General features: G+C 43.9%; 1 protein-coding gene across 4 annotated transcripts in view; it reads left to right on the forward strand.

The window, feature by feature from the left end:
• Positions 1 to 8,362: 8,362 nt before the first annotated feature.
• Positions 8,363 to 26,604, forward strand: part of PGPEP1 (pyroglutamyl-peptidase I) — a 49,556-nt gene continuing 31,314 nt past the window's right edge. The window contains exons 1-4 of one of the 4 annotated variants that reach the window (XM_077475901.1): positions 8,410 to 8,521; positions 8,617 to 8,768; positions 17,338 to 17,474; positions 24,286 to 24,338. Coding sequence is in view for 2 of the 4 variants with exons in the window: in XM_077475897.1 (XP_077332023.1) it covers positions 8,488 to 8,521; positions 24,286 to 24,338 (87 nt within the window). In the remaining 2 variants the exon portion in view is untranslated. Of the gene's footprint in view, positions 8,522 to 8,616; positions 8,769 to 17,337; positions 17,475 to 24,285; positions 24,339 to 26,604 lie in introns of all 4 variants that reach the window. The other 3 variants (XM_077475902.1, XM_077475897.1, XM_077475900.1) reach the window with 3 other exon arrangements.

Below are 26,604 nucleotides of genomic sequence, written 5' to 3' on the forward strand. Positions count from 1 at the left end.
GTAATGACTTCTTCTGCCATCACAGCTTTTTCCCAGTTCATTATTGTATTCCTTTTTGAGTCTTAACTGGTTATTTTACTGGAGCAGAAATGGTATCATTTTGATCACGATTTGGCCTTAAACATTTAGTTTTATTTGATATTGTTTGGCTTTAAACTGGCTTTCTTCTCAAGCACAGCTCAGAAATGGCTTAAAGCTGTACTCTGGGGTGGGGGTGAAGGACTTTGGCCCATCTGCTGTGTAAAATGTAATGACTGGGTATTTGTATCCTGTGTGTGACTGCTGTTCCATTTGGTAACACTGTTACTTTCCTGCGTGGTTTCGGCTTTAGTACACTAATCATAGCAGGTTGCTCGTTGTACACCTCCCATTCAGAAACCATAAACAAACATATTTTTAACTGAATGCAAGACTTTCTATGATTGAAGGAAGGGCAGATAAATGTCACTCTCCTCTCCTCCAATCAAAGAAAGCCTTGCTTTCTGTGATTGGCTTTTTCTGAATTGTGGAGGTATACAGTAAACAATCTTTGATCAGTGTTCTACAGCTGGAATTGGAAGGCTCCATGCTGAATGAAAGTAACAGCTTTACTAAAAAGAGCAGTAGCCAAACACGGGACTGGTATCAAAAAGGTTTTTATTTTACTGGCTATGATCTTCCTTATTCTAGTCCGGTCTTGCATCATCACGTTTGAATCCATCAGACTTTGGTGTGCTTGTGTATGGCCAAGTCTGTTCATTCGGAAAGTGCGTCGGCACTCCACCGAAAGTCCGTCGAGAAGACCGAAGTACCTAGTCTGTCAAAGTCTGTTTGTGTGTACGCGGCATTAGGCCGGGTTCACACTGGTACGACATGACAGTCGTACAACTTTGGATCTCACTTTGCCCTGCGACTTGAAGTGCGACATGCACCCGACTTCAATGAACAGGGATCTGACTTTGATCCCCAACAATACCAGGGACTGTGTCTGGTTTGAATCTTTAGGGGGAATTCCACACAAAATGTTAAAAAAACAACATGGGTTCTCCCTCCAAGAGCATATCAGGCCCTTTGGTCTGGTATGGATTTTAAGGGGTAGGGGTTCCCCTTAAAATCCATACCATACCCTTAACAGAGCACACTGCCTGGCAGATCAGGAAAGGGGGTGGGAATGAGTGAGTGGGCCCCCCCCCTCCTTAACCGTACCAGGCCACATCCCTTCAACATGGGTATGTTGGGTGCTTTGGGGCAGGTGGGCCCCAAAGCATCTTGTCCCCATGTTGATGAGGACAAGGGCCTCTTCTCGACAAGCCTGGCCGTTGGTTGTGGGGATCTGCAGGCGGGGGGCTTATCAGACACTGGAAGACCCCTTTAACAAGGGGGGGAGGCCCCACCCTATGTGAGTGAGTATGGGGTTGTACCCCTACCCATTCACCTAAAAAAAATAAAAATAAAGTATCAAAAATAAAACAGTACACGTATTTTTTAAAGTAATTTTATTAGGCAAGTCCAGTGTCTCTTCTGATCTGTTCCCCCCTCTCCGGCTCTTCTGTGTCCTACACTGATGTCTTCTGCCTCTGACTGTTCTCCCTCTGTCTGCTGTCTTCTCGTTCTTTTGCTTGGTCTTCTCCATTGTGTTCTCCCGATGTTGACTCAATGCTCTCTCCCGCTCTAACGCTGGTTGCGCCACTACCTATATTGGCATGGGGGGCGGGGTCACCGGGTGATGTCATCCGGAGGCCCCGACCCCTTATTATGTCATCGCCCAGGGCATGATGGGGCGGTGATCCCGCCCTGTGCCAATATAAGTAGTGGCACACCGTGCATCCAGCATTGGAGCGGGAGAGAGCCTTGAGTCAACATCGCAAGAAGAACAGAGAGAGAACACAGTGGAGAAGACCCAGCAAAAGAGCAAGAAGACAGTGGACAGAGGAAGAAGAACCAGCAGAGGCTGAAGACCTCGCCAGAAGAGCCGGAGAAAAAGTCGGTGGTGGTGTAGTGGTTCGCACTCTCACCTAGCAGTAAAAAGGGTTGTTGGTTCATATCCCAACCATGATACTACCTGCCTGGAGTTTGCATGTTCTCCCTGTGCCTGCGTGGGTTTCCTCCAGGTACTCCGGTTTTCTCTCACACTCCAAAGACATGCAGGTAGGTTAATTGGCTTCTGTCCAAAATTGACCCTAGTATTATTATTATTATTCAGGATTTATATAGCGCCAACAGTTTGCGCAGCGCTTCACAATATGAGGGCAGACAGTACACTTTACAAATCAATACAGGAGGGAATCAGAGGGCCCTGCTCGTTAGAGCTTACAATCTAGAAGGGAGGGTCAAGTTGAAACAAAAGGTAATAACTGTGGGGAGATGAGCTGATGAAGAAAATGAAAATACAGTTAGGTCTGGGTGGGGTAGGCTTCTCTGAAGAGAAGTGTTTTCAGGGATCGTCTAAAAGCTAATAAAGTAGGAGATAGGTGGACAGATTGGGGTAGGGCATTCCATAGTATTGGAGAGGCTTTTTTGAAAAGTCCTGGAGGCGAGTATGGGAGGAGGTGATTAGGGAGCTAGAAAGCAGGAGGTCTTGAGAGGAACGAAGAGAACGAGTAAGTTGGTATGTAGGCTGCTTTCACACTGGGGCGGGAGCGGCGTCGGCGGTAAAGCGCTGCTATTTTTAGTGGCGCTTTACCGTTGTTTTAGCGGCGGTCTGCGGGCGCTAGCGGGGTGGTTTTAACCCCCGCTAGCGGCCGAAAAAGGGTTAAACCCGCCCGCAAAGCGCCGCTACAGTGCCGCGCTGTCCCATTGATTTCAATGGGTAGGAGCGGTGAATACACCGCTCCTTCACCACTCCAAAGATGCGGCTAGCAGGACTTTTTTCACCGTCCTGCCAGCGCATCGCTCCAGTGTGAAAGCCCTCCGGCTTTCACACTGGAGTTAAAGGGGCCGGTTTTTTTCAGGCGCTACACAGGCACTATTTTTAGCGCTGTAACGCCTGAATACCTCCCCAGTGTGAAAGCAGCCTTAGAGACTAAGCTCGTGATGTAGCTGGGGGCAGAGTTGTGGATGGCTTTGTATATAGTTAGTATTTTGAATTTAATTCTTTGGCTGATCGGAAGCCAGTGGAGGGATTGACAGAGAGAAGTAGCAGACACAGAGCGATTGGTAAGGTGGATAAGTCTGGCAGCGGCATTCATGATGGATTGAAGAGGCGATAGACTATGTAGAGGTAAGCCAATGAGAAGGGAGTTGCAGTAGTCGAGGCGGGAGATGACCAGCGAGTGAATTAAGAGCTTTGTTGTCTCATTGGTTAGAAAGGGGCGTATTTTGGAGATGTTGCGGAGGTTGAGGCTGCAGGATTTGGACAGTGATTGGATGTGTTGCTTGAAGGGGAGTCCAGGACTACACCTAGAATCATGGCGTGAGGGGGATGGGCTTATGGGGGAGGAAAAATTATATATGAATGGGGACCTTGGATTGTGTGCTCCTTAAGGGTAGGGACTGATGTGAGTGTGCATTGTACAGGGATAGGGACAATTGTAGACACTCACTCAGGTTGAACTGGTGTCTTTATTCAACCTTACTAACTATGTTTTAAAACATGTTCTATTTATAGGTCCACTGAAGCCCACACACGATCGGAATATCCGATGAAATTATTCCGTCTGACCTTTTCTGCCAGAAAGTTTGGTCGTGTGTACGCGGCATTAGGCCTCAAGCACACTGGATGTTTTTGCACATTTTTACTGCTGCTGTATTTGGCTTCACAATGTATTTTTTTTTTTCTACAGTCAAACTCTCCAGCATGTTATCTTATGTGTTCATGCGCAACTGTTTTTGGCTGGGGTATTTTTTGACTGTAAAAAAAAAAGTGGGCTCCGAGAGGAGTTTTTTAGCTGTGAATACATTATAATGCTAAAAACACCAAAACATGGCTCACCAGCGTTTAACGTTTTTTTTGATCCCATTGAAGGGGGAAAAAAAAAAAGAAAGCTAAAAAGACTTTATTGCAGAAACATTGAAAAACTCACTGCAAAGCTACAACCGTTTTTATAACGCCCAGTGTGCATGAGACTACTGTAACCACGCCTCTTTTCAATAATATAGAGGTTATGCGGTCTTCAGAGACTTAAAGTGGGATTCCACTGTCTTGATCCTTTTTTTTTTTTTTTGGCATACCGGCAATCCTTATTAAAATGAAATCTAACACTTACTTTTTCCTTTTGTACATCCAGCAGCATGTTGTTTTGTTATTCAAAACGATTTTATAAAACCGTCTCCTGACGGTTGTCATTTTGCCTGTGGGCATGTGAAGCCCACAGGCATCCTCTTCCGGGAGAGTGCGCTGATAAAAGACCAGCATGCACCGCCCGTTCGATTAAATCTCGCGCATGCGCAGTAAGCGCTATATCGAGCGCCGTCTTCTGCTCCGGTTGCCATGACAACGGTTGTTGTCGACGGAAGTCCCGCGCCAAATTACACATGCAATCGCGTCACTTCCGGTCTCGAAATAACGCGATTGTAGCCCTCGGTGATGCCCAAGGCATCCTGGGAAATGGTGTCATACTTCTCCCAGGAGCCTCAGCGAGCCGGGCTGCCGAGGGAAGTGACGTTCTTAGCCCGTTCTTGGTCCCACGAAATGGAAGAGGCAGATTTCGTGGGACCACCTAGCAACCGCAAGAAATAGGTAAGTAAAAAATTTTTTATTATCCAATTAATTTTAAGAAGACCATTTGATGCACATACGAGTTAGGTTATATTTTTGGTGGCAACACCACTTTAACAGGCCAAAAGGGACCAAATAAGAGAAGATAATTGTTAGGGTTTACAACTCCTTTAAAGGAAAGCTCTAGAGAGAAAAACTGCAGAGGCTTCTGTTTTTTTGTTTTGTTTTTAACCACCTTCTGAAAATGCAAGCAGCCTGCCATGAGGTTTCCTTGACTTTCTAACTTGAAGTTACGGCAGGGATTGGGGCTGTAAATGTACCCTGAGCTTTACAGGTCCGCGTACAGGACCCCTGCCTGTCAGCAAAAAAAAAAGTTTACTACTACTTGAAAGTCGTCATACTTACAGGTTGACAAAATAAAAGAATCATCACATGAAAAATTAGGACAAGCTTGGAGTAAGATGCATCAGATATCACTGCACAGAGGATTGATAGTGGGTTGACAGTCATTTAGCATCACATAGATGATGTGCGTCAGCACAGCATCAATAAAAAATAAAATCTCATAATCTATAATTGTATGATGCTGATTGTTTATAAAGTCATATTAAAGTACGATTACCCCCCCCCCCCCTTTAACCGCTTCAGCCCCTGAAGATTTGGTGGCTCAATGACCAGGCCATTTTTTGCGATTCGGCACTGCGTCACTTTAACTGACAATTGCACAGTCGTGCGATGCTCTAACCTAACAAAATGTACGTCCTTTTTTTTTTTCCCCCACAAATATAGCTTTATTTTGGTGCTATTTGATCGCCTCTGTGGTTTTTATGTTTTGTGCTATAAACAAAAGAGCGACAAAAACAATATATTTTACTTTTTGCTATAATAAATATCCATTATTTTTTTTAATCAAAAAAACACATTTTTTTCCTCAGTTTAGACCATTATATATTCTACATATTTTTGGTAAAAAAAAAATCGCAATAAGCGTATATTGATTGGTTTTTGCAAAATTTATAGTGTCTACAAAATGGGGGATAGATTTATGGCATTTTAATTATTTTTTTTACTAGTAAATGCGTGTTTTTTGTGATTGTGATTTTTATCGGGACTGCTACATTATGGTGGACACATCGCACACTTTTGACACATTTTTGAAACCATTGACAATTATACAGCAATCAGTGCTATAAGAATGCACTGATTACTGTGTAAATGTCCACATTTATGCTGCACACAGAAGGCTTTTTATCTTAATGCATAAAGATAAAAAAAACTTTCTGCCTTTACAATCACTTTAACCACTTCCAAACCGCACATATACTGCGACAAGGTGGCCCAACTGCGCAAAACGACGTACCAGTACGTCGTTTCGTGCATGAGATACTGTGGGCGTGCACCCGGGTCTGGCGGACTTGAGGTCTTTCGGGCCACTGGCGATCTTGGTATCAGAACAGGGATCTGCCTATATAAACAGGATCGTTTCCCTTTCTGACAGGGCACAACATGGAAATCTGCTGTTCCTAGTGATCAGTAACAGAGATCTCTGTGTTGGCCCAGTGAGCCCATCCCCCACACAGAACACAATTAACGCCTTGTTTGTCCCTAGTGTTAACCCCTTCCCTACCAGTGTCATTTATACATTGATCAGTGCAATTTTTTGTTTTTTTTTGTTTTTTTTAGCCCTGATCACTGTATTGGTGTCACTGGTCCCCACAAAGTGTCACTTAGGGTCAGATTTGTCTGCTACAATGTCGCAGTCCCACGAAAAATCGCAGATTGCCGTCATTATCAGTAAAAATAAACAAATACAAAAGTCCCTAAATCTATCCTCTATTTTGTAGATGCTATACCTTTTTGTGCAAACCAATCAATATACGCTTATTGGGATTTTTTTTTACCAAAAATATGTAGAATACATATTTGCCTAAACTGCTGCAGAAATTTGTTTTTTTACACTTTATTTTTTGGATATGTATTATAGCAGAAAGTAAAAAACTTTTTTTTTTTCAAAATTAAAGTTTTTTTGTTTATAGTGCAGAAAAGAAAAACGGCAAAAATACCACCAAAAGAAAACTCTATATGTGGGGTGGGGGGGGAGGACGTAGATTTTGTTTGGGTACAGTGTGGCATGACCGTGCAATTGTCAGTTAAAGCGACAGTGCCGTATCGCAAAAAATGGCCTGGTCAGGAAGGGGGTAAATCCTTCCGGGGCTGAAAAGGCTCAAAGTTTTTACCTTGATGCATTTTATGCATCAGGATAGGTACAGCAGGATTAATCATTTTCAGATATACAGTATATATACACCATAGTTTGTGGTCTCTATAACTTCCCTACAGACTAAATATATACTGATTTGGGTTATTTTCGTCAAATAGCAGTTTGGTCTAAATTTTATGAAGAAAGATTTTTTATTTGCAAGATTTCATAACAGAAACCTAAGAAAAAGCTTGCTTTTTTAATTTTATTTTATTTTTAATATTCGATCTTTTTTCGTTGATTAAAATACCACTAAAAGAACACTTTATTTGTGTAAAAAAAAAATGATAAAACTGAATCTGGATACAGTGTTGCATGACAGTGTAATTGTCGTTCAAAGTGTGACAGTGCTGAAAGATGAAAATTGGGCGGGAGGGGGGTGAAAGTGCTTAAAAATGCACTGCAACCGGAACGCATGGTACTTCTGTAGTATGTGTCTGGTACAGGCTAATGCATTGCTTTTGTGACCTACATTTGGGGTGTCGTTGGCATTACATTGACACCCGCTGCAGATGGCAAGTGCAGTGCTTTGTGAATGCAGTGTGGGGAGCGCGCGCGGTATGTTTCCTGGACTGCGTTCTGTGTGAACGGACCCTTAGTGATTCTCTAACTGCCCTAGGCTCCATTCGCACTTTGCGATTTTGAATCTTTGTGATTCCAAATCGCATTACAATCGCTGCACCACACGTTTGGCTGCCTTTATTGCACCCCAAATGTGATTCGATTCAGCCGCACGGCCGTGCATTCAATATCGCGTGAAGCTTGGTGCCCCGAAAAGAAGCATGAGCTCCTTTTTGGGGTGACAAACACGCACAGGGCGGCCCATGAGGTGAACAGGCTCCCCACAGTGAAATCACATGTGGCAACACTTGTTCTCGTTACGCAAAAGTGTGAATGCAGCTACGAGCAGATCTACCAACTGTTTGAGATGGGAAGGAGGGACACCCATTGGCAAAGGTATGTAGGAAAAGGACACACAACCTGCCAAGCCTTCTTATTGGAGAAATATATAAAAAAAAAATGTTTAGTTAAACCCACAAGTGTTTTTTTTGTTTTTGTTTTACCACTATTATGTCTTTAGATTGGATTTTGTCATTTATAAATGCAATTTAGAAATTGGATGAAAGGTTTAGCACTTGGGAAAACCTTTTTGATAAATAGTGCATTATATATATTTATAAAGACCAAAATGAGGGCCAAATAAGGACAGGGGGACTTTGTTCCAAATCAGGAACTGTTGGGAGCTCTGGCTCTGAATGTTTTGTTAGCATAGGAAGTTTAGGAACTTCAACGCACCGCCCAAAACTTAGCTTTCCGCTCCATACACCAATCCCCACTTGTAAGCGCTAGTAAAAGCCTTCATTAGGTCAGCCTACTCTGTAATTGGTTAGAATCTTCATAAGGACACCAGAAAGAGGCTCGGAACGCAGAAGGAGGGGCGGGACCCAGGACGGGGAAATGCTTTCTGCTCGCAGCTGGCAGCCCTGGAACGCAGAGTGGACGGGTAACATCACGTGACGTGGAAATGCTTGCTTCTCCCAGCTGAGAGCCTCAGGTGCCCGATGCTCGGACCGGAAGTCCTTTCAGCGGCATGGAGAAGCCGAAGAAGTGTGTCGTTGTCACAGGTAAGTAAAAGGAGATGGGGACAAACTATTTAAATAAAAACGCTAGCACCGTGGTGTATAGAGGTTTGTATATGACTGGAATTCATTTATTATAGTAATGGAATCTTTTTTGGTGCTTTCTGTGAGGAAGTCCAATTCATCAGTCTTTGTGTCACTTCCATGTCTGTGAGTGCTGTGCAAGGATTGCCAATGGATTTATTTGCTTAGCACCTCCATGCTGCCAGTGGTCCATTTCCAGAAAATCTAGGTACATTTTTATTCTGTTATCTAATAAATTGTTTAACCCCTTGAAGACCAGGCCTGTTCTGACACTTCTCTCCTACATGTAAATATCAGTGTTTTGTTTTCTATTAACCACTTAAGCTCCAGACCATTTTGCTGGCCAAAGACCAGAGCACTTTTTGCGATTCGCCACTGCGTCGCTCTAACTGACAATTGCATGGGCGTGCGATGTGGCTCCCAAACAAAATTGATGTTTTTTTTTTCCCCCACAAATATAGCTTTCTTTTGGTGGTATTTGATCACCCCTGCGGTTTTTGTTTTTTGCGCTATAAACAAAAAAAAAAACAATTTTGAAAACAACGCATTATTTTTTAAATTTTTGCTATAATAATCCCCCAAAAATATATAAAAAAAAAATAAAAAAAACAAGGCCTCTCCCATCCTCTGGAACTTCCTGCCCCAGTCTGTACAATCAGCCCCTACCCTGTCCACCTTTTAGGAGATCCCTGAAAACTCATTTATTCAGGGAAGCCTATCCCACACCCACCTAACTGTCCCCAAGCCACCCCCATCAAATCATTCTCTGCAGCTATTACCTTTTGTACCACCATCCCCCTCCCTTTAGAATGTAAGCTCTACGAGCAAATCCTTCCTGTCCCTTCTGTATTGAACTGTACTGTAATTATGTTGTGCCCCCCCCCCCCCCATACATTGTAAAGCGCTGTGTAAACTGTTGGTGCTATATAAATCGTGTAGTATAATAATAATACATTATTTTTATTTTTTTCCTCAGTTTAGGCCGATACGTATTCTTCGACATATTTTTGGTTAAAAAAAAAGTTATAGCGTTACAAAATAGGGGATAGTTTTATGGCATTTTTATTCATTTTCTTTTTTTTACTAGTAATGGCGGCAATCGGCCGTTTTTTATTGTGACTTCCACATTATGGCAGACACAACGGACATTTTTGACATGTTTTTGGGACCATTGTCATTTATACAGCAATCAGTGCTATACAAATGCACCGATTCCTGTGTAAATGACACTGGCAGTGAAATGGGTTAACCACTAGGTGGCAGTGTAGAGGTTAAGTTTGTCCTGTGGTGTGTTTCTAACTGGGGGGGGGTGGCTGTGTGTGTGTGTGACACGTCAGAGAGCAGAGATCAGTGTCACTGTCACTAGGCAGAACAGGGAGCTGCTTGTTTACATTAGTATCTCCCCGTTTTTCCTTCCCGTGAGACGATCGCGGGTATACCCTCGGCGATTGAGTCCGCAGGACCCATGATCTGATTCACGGAGGTCCCGGCGGCATACAGGTACGCCCATTTGCCTGTCCATGCCATTCTGCTGAAGTACATTGGCGTAACCCTGGTCAGGAATAGAGGTCGACCGATATATCGGCCGGCCGATATTTGCCGTTTTTTAAATAATCGGCATCGGCCGATTGTGCTGATAAAAAGCCGATTCTACAGTGGGACTTTGAAATGACTTCTGTAAGAAGTCAGTGTAAATTGCCTGAGTCGTCATAGCAACACTCCTCCTCTCTGGGCAGACTGCCAAGAAAAGAACTAAATGATACAATGTTTACACTTGAATGAAGTCATCTCTGTGTGTAGAAGTTCTCAGTTTAACCATTTAAAGACTAAATCTTTTCTGACACTTGTTGCTTACAAGTAAAAATCCAGTATTTTCTGCCAGAAAATCACTTGGACCCCCCCAAAAATTATATATATTTTTTTAGCAGAGATCCTAGGGAATTAAATAGCGGTTTTTGCAATATTTTATGTCACACGGCATTTGCACAGAGGTCTTTCAAATGCATTTTTTTGGGGAAAAAAATACACCATTTAAAAAATAAAAATAAAATAAAAACAGTAAAGTTAGCCCATTTTTTTTTTTTTTTCGTCCAAAAGTTTTGAATACCCGTTTTTATTTAATATATAGGTTTTTTTTTTTTTTTTAACCACTTGCCGACCGCCGCACGACGATATACGTCGGCAGAATGGCACGGGCAGGCATATGGGCGTATATATAAGTCCCTGCCTGCCTGCGGCGGTCGGCATTCCTTCGAGAGCGATCCGGGATGAGGGGGCGGCCATTCATTCATGGCCACCCCCTCGCGATCGCTCTCGACGAATGGAAATCCCCGGTGACATCACTTCCTCTCCTGTAATGTAAACACAGGAGAGGAAGTGATGTATTCTCTCCTCCGTGTCGGTATTTTTCGTTCCGACACGGAGGAGAGCGGATCGGTGAGTTGCACCAACACTCTACACACACAGTAGAACATGCCAGGCACACTCACACCCCCCCTTTACCCCCCGATCACCCCCCCAATTACCCCTGCCCCCCAGTCACAGTGACACCAATGTCATTTTTTTTTTTTTTTTTTTTTTTTTTTTGCATTGGTGTCATTTGTGACTGTAATAACTGTTAGGGCAGTTAGAGTTAGCCCCCTTTAGTTCTAATGTACCCCCCTAACCCCCCCAATAAAGGTTTAACCCCGTGATCACCCCCCGTCGCCAGTGTCACTAAGGCTGGGTTCACATTGCAGCGGTTTATGAGAACGAATGTGATTCGCACCGCACTGCAGTGCAAATCACATCCGATCTCTGTGCGATTCGAGTTCAGCCATTCGCCACACCCGCTGCACCCGCCGCAAATTCGCACGGGACCCTTTTTTTGGCCCGCAGCAGAATCGGATCGCATGGGTGTTCACACCATGCGATCCGAGTTTGCAGATCGCACTGCGATATGCGAACTGATCTGGGGGTGTCAGTAACATTTCACTGACACTCCCAGCAGTTCGCATATAGGGCAGTGTGAACTGCCGCCGGGAGGCATGCGATGCGGGAACCCGCCGCGGATTCGCGGCGTTTCCGCATCGCTCCAGTGTGAACCCAGCCTAATAAGCGATCATTTTTCTGATCGCCGTATTAGTGTCACAGGTGACGCTAGTTAGGCAGGTAGGTATTTAGGTTCGCCGCAGCTTTTTATAGCGCCAGGGACCCCCATATACTACCGCATAAAGCCCCCTGATTGCCCCCTAGTTAACCCTTTCACCTGTGATCACCATATAACTGTTACAGGTGACGCTGGTTGGTTAGTTATTTTTTTATAGTTTCAGGGCACCCGCCATTTATTACCTAATAAAGGTTTAACCCCCTGATCACCCGGCGGGTGTCATTTGTGACTAATAACTGTTAGGGCAGTTAGGGTTAGCCCCCTTTAGTTCTAAGGTACCCCCCTAACCCCCCCAATAAAGGTTTAACCCCGTGATCACCCCCCGTCGCCAGTGTCACTAAGGCTGGGTTCACATTGCAGCGGTTTGAGAACGGATGTGATTCGCACCGCACTGCAGTGCAAATCACATCCGATCTCTGTGCGATTCGAGTTCAGCCATTCGCCGCACCCGCCACACCCGCCGCAAATTCGCACGGGACCCTTTTTTTGGCCCGCAGCAGAATCGGATCGCATGGGTGTTCACACCATGCGATCCGAGTTTGCAGATCGCACTGCGATATGCGAACTGATCTGGGGGTGTCAGTAACATTTCACTGACACTCCCAGCAGTTCGCATAGGGCAGTGTGAACTGCCGCCGGGAGGCATGCGATGCGGGAACCCGCCGCGCATTCGTGGCGTTCCCGCATCGCTCCAGTGTGAACCCAGCCTAATAAGCGATCGTTTTTCTGATCGCTGTATTAGTGTCACAGGTGACGCTAGTTAGGCAGGTAGGTATTTAGGTTCGCCGCAGCTTTTTATAGCGCCAGGGACCCCCATATACTACCGCATAAAGCCCCCTGATTGCCCCCTAGTTAACCCTTTCACCAGTGATCACCATATAACTGTTACAGGTGACGCTGGTTGGTTAGTTATTTTTTTATAGTTTCAGGGCACCCGCCATTTATTACCTAGTCTCACTAGTGTACCCCTAAATTTAGGGGTGTCTACTTTCCAAAATGGGGTCATTGGGGGGGGTTTGTGCCATCTTGGCATTTTATGGCCTTCAAAACTGTAACGCCCTTAGAAAGCCTGAAGGCGGTGCTTGGTTTTCGGGGCCCCGTACGCGGCTAGGCTCCCAAAAAGTCCCACATATGTGGTATCCCCGTACTCAGGAGAAGCAGCAGAATTTATTTTGGGGTGTCATTTCACATATGCCCATGGCATGCGTGAGCAATATATCATTTAGTGACAACTTTGTGAAAAAAAAAAAAAAAAGTTTGTAATTTTCCCGCAACTTGTGGCAAAATATAAAATATTCCATGAACTCAACATGCCTCTCAGCAAATAGCTTGGGGTGTCTACTTTCTAAAATGGGGTCATTTGTGGGGGTTTTGTGCCATCTTGGCATTTTATGGCCTTCAAAACTGTAATAGGTAGTGAGAAGTGAACTCAAAAATTTACGCCCTTAGAAAGCCTGAAGGCGGTGCTTGGTTTTCGGGGCCCCGTACGCGGCTAGGCTCCCAAAAAGTCCCACATATGTGGTATCCCCGTACTCAGGAGAAGCAGCAGAATTTATTTTGGGGTGTCATTTCACATATGCCCATGGCATGTGTGAGCAATATATCATTTAGTGACAACTTTGTGAAAAAAAAAAAAAAAAAAAGTTTGTAATTTTCCCGCAACTTGTGGCAAAATATAAAATATTCCATGAACTCAACATGCCTCTCAGCAAATAGCTTGGGGTGTCTACTTTCTAAAATGGGGTCATTTGTGGGGGTTTTGTGCCATCTTGGCATTTTATGGCCTTCAAAACTGTAATAGGTAGTGAGAAGTGAACTCAAAAATTTACGCCCTTAGAAAGCCTGAAGGCGGTGCTTGGTTTTCGGGGCCCCGTACGCGGCTAGGCTCCCAAAAAGTCCCACATATGTGGTATCCCCGTACTCAGGAGAAGCAGCAGAATTTATTTTGGGGTGTCATTTCACATACGCCCATAGCATGTGTGAGCAATATATCATTTAGTGACAACTTTGTGTAAAAAAAAAAATAAATTTTTTTTTTGTCATTATTCAATCGCTTGAGGCAAAAAAATAAAATATTCAATGGGCTCAACATGCCACTTATCAATTTCCTTAGGGTGTCTACTTTCCAAAATGGGGTCATTTGGGGGGGTTTTGTACTGCCCTGCCATTTTAGCACCTCAAGAAATGAGATAGGCAGTCGTAAACTAAAAGCTGCGTAAATTCCAGAAAACGTACCTTAGTTTTTAGATGTGACAACTTTTGCGCAAACCAATAAATATACAATTATTGACTTTTTTTTTACCAAAGACATGTGGCTGAATACATTTTGGCCTAAATGTATGACTAAAATTGAGTTTATTGGATTTTTCTAATAACAAAAAGTAGAAAATATCATTTTTTTTCAAAATTTGCGGTCTTTTTACGTTTATATCGCAAAAAATAAAAATCGCAGAGGCAATCAAATACCATCAAAAGAAAGCTCTATTTGTGGGAAGAAAAGGACGCAAATTTTGTTTGGGTACAACATTGCATGACCGCGCAATTACCAGTTAAAGCAGCGCAGTGCCAAAGTGTAAAAAGACCTCTGGTCATTTACCAGCAAAATGGTCCGGTCTGAAAGTGGTTAAATCTAGATCATACATACAAGTAATCTGATTGGAGGTTTGTTTTGTTTAATAAATGTTTAAAGCGGGAGTCCTCCGGGACTCCGCGTTTTTTTTTTTTTTTTTTTTTTTTTTTTTTTTTTTTTTAAAGCCAGCAGCTACAAATACTGCAGCTGCTGACTTTTAAAATAGTGACACTTACCTGTCCAGCGCGCCCGCGATGTCGGCACCCAAAGCCGATCTCTAGATCGACACTCGAGTGCTGCCGCCGCCATCTTGGGTATGGGAATCAGGAAATGGAGCCTTTCGGCTTCATTTCCCGGTTCCCTACTGCGCATGCGCGAGCCGCGCTGCGCAATGAGGACGGTCCCCGCTGCCTCTGGGATCTGTGTGTTTCCCAGCAGACAGCGGGGCACTTGCGGAAGGGGGCGGGCACTTGCGGAAAGGGGCGTAATGTACGCCCCTTTCCGCAGAGAGCTAGCCCGGAAGTGGGTGCAGTTACCTGGATTATCCAGGTAACTGCACCCCCCTCCCCCCTGAAAGGTGCCAATTGTGGCGCCGGAGGGGGGGGGAATCCGATGAGCGGAAGGTCCATTTTAGGGTGGACCTCCGCTTTAAGTGTAAGAAATTTTCTGTATCACTTATGAAGGCTGCTTTCACACTGGAGCGGGCAGACGTTGATGGTAAAACGCAAGTTTTAGCGGCTCTTTACCATCATTTTAGCGGTGCTATTTGGCTGCTAGTGGGGCACATATAACCCAGCTAGCGGCCAAGGAAGAGGTTAAATGCGCCCATGAAGCACCGCTGCCAAATCGCATTGCATGCGCTTCGGCAGTGGTGCCCATTCATATCAATGGGCAGGAGTGGTGGAGGAGCGGTATACACCACTCCAAACGTGCTGCTTGCAGGACTTTTTTTTTTTTTTTAAGATCCTGCCAGCGCATCGCCTCAGTGTGAAAGCGCTCTGTCTTTCACTCAGACTGCAGGGGAACCATTTTGCAGGCACTTTACAGGCGCTATTTTTAGCCCAAAAGCGCCTTAAAAAACGCCCCAGTGTGAAAGGTGTGTTAGATCAAGGGGGATTAAAAATAAATAAATAAAATAAAATCGGCCTAACATATCGGCCCAAAAAAATCGGCATCATATATCGGCTATCGGCCGCCATGATTTCTAAATATCGGCATCGGCCAGAGAAAAACCCATATCGGTCGATCTCTAGTCAGGAAGTGGTTAAATATAATATATAAAAAATTTTATTTCAGCAGAGGCTTTAGACCAGTGATGCCGAACCTCGGCACCCCATGTGTTTTGGAACTACATTTCCCATGATGCTCAACTACACTGCAGAGTGCATGAGCATCATGGGAAATGTAGTTCCAAAACATCTGGAGTGCCAAGGTTCACCATCACTGCTTTAGACCATAAATTCATAGGTGTTTTTTTAATTGAAACTTTTTGGGGAAAAGTACATTTTAATGAATTTTAATGCAAAAAAAAAAACCCTATATAACCCATGTTTTGGTAAAAACATATAAAAGATGATGTTATGCAGAGTAAATAGATTCATAACATGTAATCCTTCAAAATTTGCGCACGTGGCTCCTCTCTTTTCTTTCTTTTATCACTCCCTTTGAATTGTCAGTGTTTTGCCCCATATTGTCATACAAGGTGTTGTGGGGAGGGGGGTGCGGTAAGGCCTTGGTAGTTACACTGTCTCCCCTTTATGCCCTATTATCCCCACCAATTCTATGGCATATGGGTACATAGATGATTGTTACATGGTTATGTCATCCCACCTTTCCCTCTTTCTCTTAATATTGAGCTCAAAAGAGCGACAGGGAAATTTTGATTATGCTTTTCCCCTAACCCTTTCCTATTCGCTTTTTTTTATTTATTTTTATTTTATTTTTTGCTTTCGGTTGTTGCCCTCTGAGCTCAGTTTTATACAAGCCAATAGAGATGAGCTTGGGCATGTTCAAAATCCCATGTACCCGATCCCACCAGGAAGCCGACACGCACATCGCTAATCACAGGCAGTGAGACATTTCCCGATCTGTGCAGATGCGGACCGGGAAATGTCTCACTTCCTGTGATTAGTGCAGTTTCGGCTTCCTGGTGGGATCAGGCATGTGAGATTTCCAACACGCCCAAGTCCATCTGTACAAGGCAATACTTGATGGAATAGATATATATCTCTATCTCTCTCTCTATTTCGTCTTTTCCATCCCTTGTACCTTGATGTATGTTTATAGCTTACTGTTTTTCCTATGAGTAAGTCTTGGAATTTTTGGTATTCTTTCCTAGAAACTTCTAATACAACTGATTGGAAAAGAAAATTGTGCATGCTTGTGGAATGGTGACAAACTATGATTAAAAATCTCTATATGCGACACTTTAAACATTTTTACAGGTTACCAGTTTACAGTTACAAAGTTGGTCTAGGGCAGTGATGGCGAACCTTGGCACCCCAGATGTTTTGGAACTACATTTCCCATGATGCTCAACTACACTGCAGAGTGCATGAGCATTATGGGAAATGTAGTTTCAAAACATCTGGAGTGCCAAGGTTCGCCATCACTGGTCTAGGGCTAGAATTATTGCTCTCTGTATAACGTTTGCAGCAACCTCACGTGTGGTGCAAACACCATTTTACATAAGCATGTGTATCCTCCGTATGCATTTGCCTCTGCGCGTGAGCTTGGTGAGATGGGGGGCTTTTTAAAAAAAAAAAAAAAAAAAAATACCATCTTATCAATCAGAAAGCCAGGTCTATCCTAACAATGTGATTTCGATCATTCCATAGCCTGGGGCAGCTCTGTGACATCAACGGACAGCAAACTTTAGCCTGCTATAAGCCAACTCTGGGTCACAGGAGAGCACAAGTGCACTCCTGTGACCCATCTTGGATTCCCATCTGAACTGCTTTGATGTAAAGAGAACTGTATATTCACACCCCTTGCATTCTTTGATATTTGTAAGTGCATTTCTACTTTTATAAATATGATTTATGGTTTTACACTATGGAGATTTTATCTGATTTTATGATATACCGGGGACCATTGCCATGCCTCTGAAAGTGGTGGATGACCTGCATCCCTGGAATTACTTTTACTGAAGCGCAGTTTGACCTCCTGTTGTACAATGGTGGGGTCCATCATTTGAGGTGAGGGCACACCTATAACGGCACGTTTGGTGATAGAACAGTATGTGGTGTTTTATTTAAAGGCATGGTAAAAAAGAATTGTATAACACAAAGCCCCAAAAGACTGTCTGATCTATATATGAAGAAATAAGGTGTATACCTAATATATTACCTCACAGTTAAGAAAATTTGTTTTTATATAGTTTTATACATATATGGTGTTGGTTTGCAAATGCATGTCTGGTAAATGCATGTTTTTTGTTTTTCTGGATTTGGACATTCGCACATATGTATATGAGCGCTTCACAATTTTTATAGATTTATATTTCTAGGTTGGGGTATTAGCACTAGAGGTCGACCGATATGGGTTTTTCTCTGGCCGATGCCGATATTTAGAAATTGTGGCGGCCGATGGCCGATATGTTAGGCCAATTTTTTGTTTTTTTATTTATTTTTTGTTTTCCTCCTTCATCTCAGAAATCTAACAGTTAGACACCTTTCACACTGGGGCGTTTTTCAAGCGCTTTTGGGATAAAAATAGCACATGTAAAGTGCCTGCAAAATGGCTCCCCTGCAGTTTGTGTGAAAGCCAGAGTGCTTTCACACTGAGGCGATGCGCTGGCAGGATGTGTTAAAAAAAAAAAAAAAGTCCTGCAAGCAGCATCTTTTGAGTGTTGTATACCTCTCCTCCACCACTCCTGCCCATTAAAATTTATGGGCACCACTGCCGCAGCACCTGCAATGCGATTTGGCAGCAGCGCTTCACGGGCGCATTTAACCCCCTCCTAGGCCGCTAACTGGACTATAAGTGTCCCACTAGGAGCCAAATAGCGCCGCTAAAATGACGGTAAATCGCCGCTAAAATTAGCAACGTTTTACCGTCAATGCCTGCCGGCTCCAGTGTGTAAGCAGCCTTAAGTAATAAGTGATATAGAAAATGTCATACACTTAAACATTTATTAAACAAAACAAACCTCCAATCAGTTCACTTGTATGTATAATTTAGAAAAAAAAAAAACTATACATAAAAACAGGTAATTAAAACTTTTGGATGAAAAAAATGGGCTAACTTTTTTCATTTTTTTATTTTTTTATTTTATTTTTTTAAATCATTAGTGTATTTTTCCCCAAAAGTGCGTTTGAAAGATCTCTGCACAAATGCTATGTGACATAAAATATTGCAACAACCGCTATTTTATTCCCTAGGGTCTCTGCTAAAAAAAATATAATATATATATATATATATTATTATACATTTTTGGGGGTTCTAAGTGATTTTCTAGCAGAAAATACAGGATTTTTACTTGTAAGCATCAAGTGTCAGAAAAAAATTTGTCTTTAAAGAGGAAGTAAAGGCAGTTGAAAAAATAAAATAAAAAAAAAGGAACCTGCAAGGCAAAGGCATATTGAGCTAGTATGCATAGCATACTAGCTCATTATGAATAACTTGCCTGAGAACGAAGCCCCTGAAGCGGTCCTCCGTCTTCATGTCTGCCGCTGCCATGGATTCCGGAGTGACTTCCGGGTCACGCTGCTCCGGAGCAGCGATGACGTCACTCTCGCGCATGCGCACAGGAGCCGACACTCGTGGCATATCGCAGCGATCTGCAGCCTGCACCGTGCGCCTGCACGCCGCTGTCTACAGCGCATGCGCCGCTGTCTACTACGCCTTTTTATTTATTTATTTTTATTTTTTGCAAAAAAAAAAAAATTTCCGGCAGCAAAAGGGGTTAACACACTTTCCTAAATCATCTTCCAGGACAGCTACTTGAAAGATGATTGGCTCCACCTTGACCCTGATATGCTTGTGTTCCTGGCCAGGTTGCTCACCTGAGGATTAATTTTCCTTAAAGCTGTAGTAAACTGCACCAATTTCTTTCTTTTTTTTTTTATAAACCCTGCAAGGTAAAGGCATTAAATGCTAGTATGCACTGCATACTAGCACATTATGAAAAACCTTAGAACAAAGCACTCCAGCACCATGCTGTCACCAATGAGAGGGCTTCCATCTTCACCTGGTCTTTCTTTCGGGTTTGCGTCCTCTGGCTGTCTGGTAGCGTCACAGGGTTCTGAAGGGGGGGTACAGGTATGCCGACCCTTGTGAGTGCATGTGCCAGTGACATCACTTGCTGCATGCAGTGTGAATATCTCCTGAACAGTTCAAATATGGGGGGTTGCCATTGTTTTTCAATTTGAAATTCTTAGTTGTCTGGCTGTCAAGCTGATCTAATTGTTTCCAGAGGCAGTGACCCAGGAGAAGTGTGCAGCTCAGGGGTTCTGACTTCACTGGCTATGTGCTTGTTCCAAGGCAGCAACTCAAAGTATTGACCTTGGTGCGGCCAGGCATCTAGCATTTTCAGAACTAGTTAAGCAGTGACGACAGCCCCTGTATTTCTAATAGCACTTTTTTTTTTTCTTCAAATCTGTTTGCATGAGAGAGGAAGCTCAAGAAAGAGTTAACAAGCATTAAAATGTTAACTGGTAATCCAAAGTGCACTTGGCAGGATGTTCAGGGTATTTTGCTGAGGACAGTATGGATGAGGTCACAGGAATGTGTCATGCCTAATTATTAACGCATTGAAAAGCCTGTATTGAGCAAAGTTTAAAGTGGTTATAAACCCTTACATACCACTTTGACCTACAGGTAAGCCTAGATTAAGGCTTACCTGTAGGTCCAAGAAATATCTCCTAAACCTACACGGTTTAGGAGATATTTACTCAGACAGCCACCGCTGTCTACGGCGCATGCACCGTAGACAGCAGCGCACAGGCACACTGGGCAGGCCGCGGCGATATGCGGCGAGTGTCGGCTCCAGTGACGTCATCGCAGCTCCGGCGAATCACAGCGCCGGAGCCGCGAGACCCGGAAGTCGCTCAGGGATCCATGGCAGTGGCAAAGAGGAAGACGGAGGACCGCTTCGGGGGCTTCGTTCTCAGGTAAGTTTTTCATAATGAGCTAGTATGCTATGCATACTAGCTCATTATGCCTTTGCCTTGCAGGGTGTGTTTTTTATTTTAATTTTTTTTCCCCTTTACTTCCTCTTTAATTCAAAGTGTTTTTAAAGGCAGAATTTTTTTTTACCTTAATGCATTCTATGCCTTAAGGTAAAAAAAAACTTCTGGGTGCAGTCCTCCATTATACTTACCTGAGCCCCATCTCAATCCAGCTTTGTGCATGAGAGCAGCCTCTCTCCTTGTTGGCTCACACAGCAGTGGGGGCCTTTTGCTTCTGCTACTGTTAATTGCAGCCAGTGGTCCAGGTCCAAGCCGATTCCTGTGGTGTTTTTTTTTTTTTTTTTTTTTTTTTTATAGTAGTAAACTCCTGTACTACCACTTGTACCTACACGCAAGCTTATAAGGCTTACCTGTAGGTACTGTGAATATCTCCTAAACTTGCACAGTTTAGGGAATATTCAGAGTGTGCGCAGCCAATGACATCACCAGTGCATGTGCCCTGAAGGTCCGGCTTGCAGTGCTGAACTTTTATAACCTGTGCCAGAAACGATGGCTTCCGCGTGCATGTACGGGAGTGACCTCCTCACGCTCCTGGACACTCATGTATCCAAAGACCGAGAACCTGGAAGGAAGACCGAGGGAAGATGTCTCAGCTGTGACATCGCGGTGCTGGAGGGCTTCATTCTAAGGCAAGTCTATCATAATGTGCTAATATGCAATGCATACTAGCAGATTATGACATTGACTTGCAGGGTTTTTTTTTTTTTTTGTAATCGCCTGAGGTTTACTACCACTTTTTAAAACTTTTACAATCGCTAGTTTACCAGTTGATCGCAGTCAGATGATTGGTAAATCACCTGGGCTTGCCGACCTGCTGTCACATACCATGGATGAAGGAGCAGAGAAACTACTTCCATGTCAGGCAGAGTGATACCAACAGCACCCCACCTCTTATTCCTGGTAGCTGCAGTGTCACTGGGCATAATCACACTTGACACCGGATACAGTAGCATTTTTATGGGCACAATAGCATCTTTATGCTATTGTGCCCATATAGCTGCTGTAGTTCCCATATGACTGCACAATAGCATCTCTATGGGCAAAATAGCACCTATAACAGGGATAACAACTATTGGGCTGCTATCATACTGATTAACTGTAGGTGCAGCGCGGTGTACCTGCAGCTTTGCTGTGGGTCAGCTGCACTTTAGCAGTAGATTTTTTTTTTTTTTTTTTTTTTTGATATACTGAGGGTCTGGTGTCACACCAAAACTCCTGAACACAGAAGTTTTGGTGCGATTTCAGAGCATACACCATACACGCAGGATATCATAGAAGTCAACGGGCAGCTAACCAGTAGGAAAGCCACAGGTGCATCATTGTGAAAGCAGCTTCTAGGGGGCTAAGGGCTCATTTATGTTTCGGGGGGGGGGGGAGGTAAAATCCTATAGTTGAGTTTTTACCCCCCAAACCACACCCATTTTAGCTGCAGTGTCCAGGTGTGTGCACGTGTTGAGGTCGCAGCATGGGTGATGCACCCTGTCACAATCTCCACCCCCTCTAAGGTTGCCTACCACTGCTTTAAAGTGCAGCTTAAAGAGGTTCTTCAGTCATTCCAACCATGACACTAACTGCCTGGAGTTTGCATGTTCTCCCTGTGCCTGCGTGGGTTTCCTCCGGGTACTCCGGTTTCCTCCCACACTCCAAAGACATGCAGGTAAGTTAATTGGCTTCTGTCCAAAATTGGCCCTAGAATATGAATGGGGATCTTGGATTGTGGGCTCTTGGAGGGTAGGAACTGATGTGAGTGTGCAATGTACAGGGATAGGGACAATTGTAGACACTCACGCAGGTTGAACTGGATGGACTGGTGTCTTTATTCAACCTTACTAACTATGAAACCTGGGGAAAAATGCAAAGTTAGCTACAAAAACTGTAGTTTTTGACTTGTAAGAAACAGACACCTGCCCCAGGATCCAGCACTGTCCTCGTCTGACCAGTTCCTTCACTGGTCTTCAGTCCCCGACGCTGGCAATGTAGGCAGCTGATTGTGACTACTTGCGGCTTCACAGCCAGCTACTTGCTGTGCTGTCTGAATGATACCACAGCTTTTTGGGACCTGTGACATGTACCAGAAGGCTACAAGGGAAGGAGGGGGGGGGGCGAACCAGAAGTGGGAGCAGGTACCTGTCAAGACCAGATTTTCATAACCCCCCCCCCACACACACACACACACACACACACACACACACACACACACACACACAAAAATAGTGCCAAATTTGAAAAAAGGAGGGGGGCTTAACGGAAAGCTTCCCTTTCTGGGAAGTTTTGCTATAAGTCAAAACATTTTTTGTTTTTCCTTAGTGCCTCTTTCACACTTGTGCGGCTTGGGATTGCAAAGTCGTACCCTGTAATTTCCAATGAGTACCATTCATATCTGTGCGACTTTAAATTGGGTACCGACTTCAAATTCGTCCATGTACTACTTTGGTCTGACTTTGATGTGAGTTGAGGTCCATAGACCAAGTTTACACAGGCATTCCCTGAAATCGTGGCAAAATCACTCGACTTTCAAGTCACAGCAGTGTGAAAGGGGCCTGAAATTATAGGAAATGGTTAGAATCCCTGTCTCCCTGTCTGGTGTTTGTTTTGTGTGTGTTCTTCCTTTTTTTTTTTTTTTTCCCTTCTTAAATTCCTGACCAACTGGAAATGAGAGAGAATTTCTCTTCAAAGTGAGGGGAAATCCCCTCTTAGGGCACTTTCACACTGGCAGCGCCTGGGCATCGGCGCTAAAGCGCTGCTATTTGTAGCGACTTTTTTCGGCTGCTTTTACCCCCCGCTAATGCACAAAAAAGGGTTAAAAGCGCTGCTCCAGTGGCCACGCAGCCCATTGATTTCAGTGGGCAAGGGTGCTATAGGAGTGGTGTATATACCACTCCTACAGCACCTCAAAGATGCTGCTTGCAGGACTTATCAATTACTTTAAAAACCTGTCGTGTGTGTGTGTGTGTGTGTGTGTGTGTTTTTTTGTTTTTTTAGACACTTCCCCCCCCCCCCCCCCCCCCCCCCCCGGGGCCAGGCTTGCCAGAAAGAGGCCCTTGTCCTCAACATGGGGACAAGGTGCTTTGGGGTGGGGGGGGCCGCATTACGCTCCCCTGCCCCAAAGCACCCAGCCTCCCATGTTGAGGGCATACGGCCTGGTACAGTTCAGGAGTGCTCGTCCCCACCCCCTTTCCTGACCAGCCAGGCTGCGTGCTTGGATAAGGGTCTGGTATGGATTTTGGGGGGACCCCATGTCCTTTTTTTTTTTTACATAGGGGGTTCCCCTTAAAATCCACATCAGACCAAAGGGCCTGGTATGCTCTTGAAGGGGGAATCCATGCCAGTTTTTTAATGTAAAATTTGGCGTGGAGTACCCGCTCAAGATTCATACCAAGCACAGCGCCTGGTATTGGTGGGGATCCCGTTCATTGAAGTCGGACGCGTCTCTGACTTCAAGTCACAGGGCAAAGTCGGATCCAAAGTAGGAGTGTCGCGTCGCACCAGTGTGAACTCAGCCTAAAGGGATGAGGTTGCAAACCTAATTACATACAGTGCTCACCTTTAGGGCCCATTTGCATTTTCAAAGGGACCAGCTGCGAATGCTGATAGGTTAATCGCTGCATGATTGATTAAATGCGAATGGCCACAAATATCTGTGGGTTTTGGCAGCCTCCCTTTGCTTTGCATGAAGCTCCCTGTCCCCAGCCAATTGAAGGCAACCCTGCTGAGTTTCTTGCAGGTAATTGCAAACTGTCACATTTGTAAGTGTGGATGGGGTCTTAAAATGAGTCACAAAGATGAATTTTTTGTAATCTTCTCATTGTTTCTGCAGGGTTTGGTCCTTTTGGTGAGCATGCTGTTAATGCAAGTTGGGTGGCTGTACAGGTTAGTGATTTATTTGTGGTAAAAACATTTATGAATGTCTGTCTAGTAAGGAGCAGACCCCTGCAGCAAGTTAGGTTGAAAATTGACAATAATTCAGACCATGCACTCTTGGATATGGAGGCTGATTAACTAAAGAGGTTGAATATTCACTTACATTTTTGAAATACGTGCTAAGCAAATTCCTGTTTACCATTTCATCTGTGCATGATCCATTATTCAAAAAGAACAGGAATTTGTTTTTCACATTTATATAACATTTTCACACACAGCTGACTGAAGTTTCTTTGTGTATTTAGTAAATCAGCCCACCCATTAATTGCCCGACAAATCGCAATATGTTTGTGACAATAACTGAATTATTTTTGGATTCTTATAATGGAGTTCCACCAATATAAAAGTCAGCAGCTACAAAAAGTGTAGCTGTTGACTTTTAGGATGCCTTCACACCCGAGCTCGTAAAACGCCTGAAAAAGTGCCCAACAAGCAAAATCCCATTCATTTCAATGGCACCTGTTCACATCTGAGCGTTTTGTCACCTGAAGCAAAATGTCTGAAAAATGCCCTGAGCTCAAAAAAGAACATGAGCTTCTTTGGGGCAGATTACAGGCGTTTTTCTGCCTTTTACATTGGTGACCTGAACAAAATCGCAGCAAAAACGCATGACTTTGAAACGCTCGGGTATGAATGCAGCCTAAATAATCAGACACTTGCCTGTCCTACGGTCCAGCGAAGCAGACGAACGAAGCCCCCTCCTCTTCCCCTGCAACAGTGATTGGCCGGGCAATCTTCTGGGACCTGTGACATGACGCAGAAGATTGTGTGTGGGGGGGGGGGGTGAACTTCCAGCGCCTCAGCAGGAAGTGGGAGCTGGATCCCTCAAAAAAAAAAATGACATGCCAAATGTAGCATGTCGGGGTCACCTTCACTTAAAGCGGAAGTTCCATTTTTGGGTGGAACTCTGCTTTAAAACTGAATAAAACTGAATAAAACTGGTAAATGTGGTCAGAAAACCACAGCGATAAAAACTCTTGGCTTCAGTCTAAAATCTGCTTCAAGTCATTTAGTCATGTAGAGAATGCAGATTTAGTCCACCCCAGGTGTTAATTTATGCAGAGATATATTGCATGCATACATATTTTTAGAAAATATGACTTTTCTAATATACTGTCATCTGCATAAAGCTAATTTCTTTTACAGGTGCTTGTTTGAATGAATAATAAACTTTAAAAAAGGAGATTGACTCACTCAGGTTGAACTGGATGGACTGATGTCTTTATTCAACCTTACTAACTATGTAACTATGAGATGAAAGTTTGAGAGTGAAAAGGAGGACTTTTTTTATGGAGCTATTTAAAGCTCTTGAAATTAAGCTGATATTAAAGGAAAGCATTTTTTGACTTTTTAAAATAAAAAAATGTTATCACTTCCTCTCTGCTTAGCAAATTTGGTGCTAAGTTGGTACTAGTGAGCATACTCTCAAGCCATGGTGTGTGAATCTATAGAAACCCCTCAGCTTGACTGCAGCAGGAGCTTATGGCTCCCACTGCTCTGTGTCTGCTGTGAGACCAGGAAGCAAGAGGAATGGTGCAAGTGTTGGGGGGGGGGGGGGGGGTCAAAGAACGGGTAGTGGGGAGTTTTTTGTCTTAATGCAAGGAATGTATTAAGGTAAACATTTTTGAGTTTAGAAACACTTTAACTTGATATTATCCTCTTTCAATACCATGTATAGCAGTACTTACACACTGGGTAAGGGAGGGGCAGCACTTGAACCACACATTGGTTGTAATCCCTTACATACGCCCAGTAAAGTGACTGACCTCGGGTGATACAGAGATGAATCAAATCCTCCTTCATAAGTTATACCTATCTATCTGCAGCCCTTTCCTTTCCGTTCAAAGTGCTGTAATTTAAAGCTTGTCTGAGAAATCAGAAAAAATGCGGCATAGAGCTGAAGTTACAGTCTGCATAGCTCACTGAAATAGTGGCCAGGACAGGCATGTTAGGTTATCCGTGATTGATCCTCCCCCAGCCTACTTACTGCAGTCGCACAAAGTGGAACTGCCACCGGCCCTCTGTACTTGGGGTTTGACACTCCAAGCTGTCCGAATCCTCGGCCGTGCACTTCCAAGATGATGCTGCTACAGCTCAGCAGAAGGAAACGTGGCAGGGACAAAGTGAAGCATACCGGGCCTAAATCAAATAAACCACCCCCCCCCCCCCAAGGAACATTCTATATTATGCCCAGAAACTTGCAGGCTCATGGGAG

Source organism: Lithobates pipiens, unplaced genomic scaffold (assembly GCF_037356315.1).
Source record: "Lithobates pipiens isolate NorthernLeopardFrog02 unplaced genomic scaffold, aLitPip1_a1.2 Scaffold_13, whole genome shotgun sequence".
In the NCBI taxonomy this organism is placed as follows: Eukaryota; Metazoa; Chordata; class Amphibia; order Anura; family Ranidae; genus Lithobates; species Lithobates pipiens.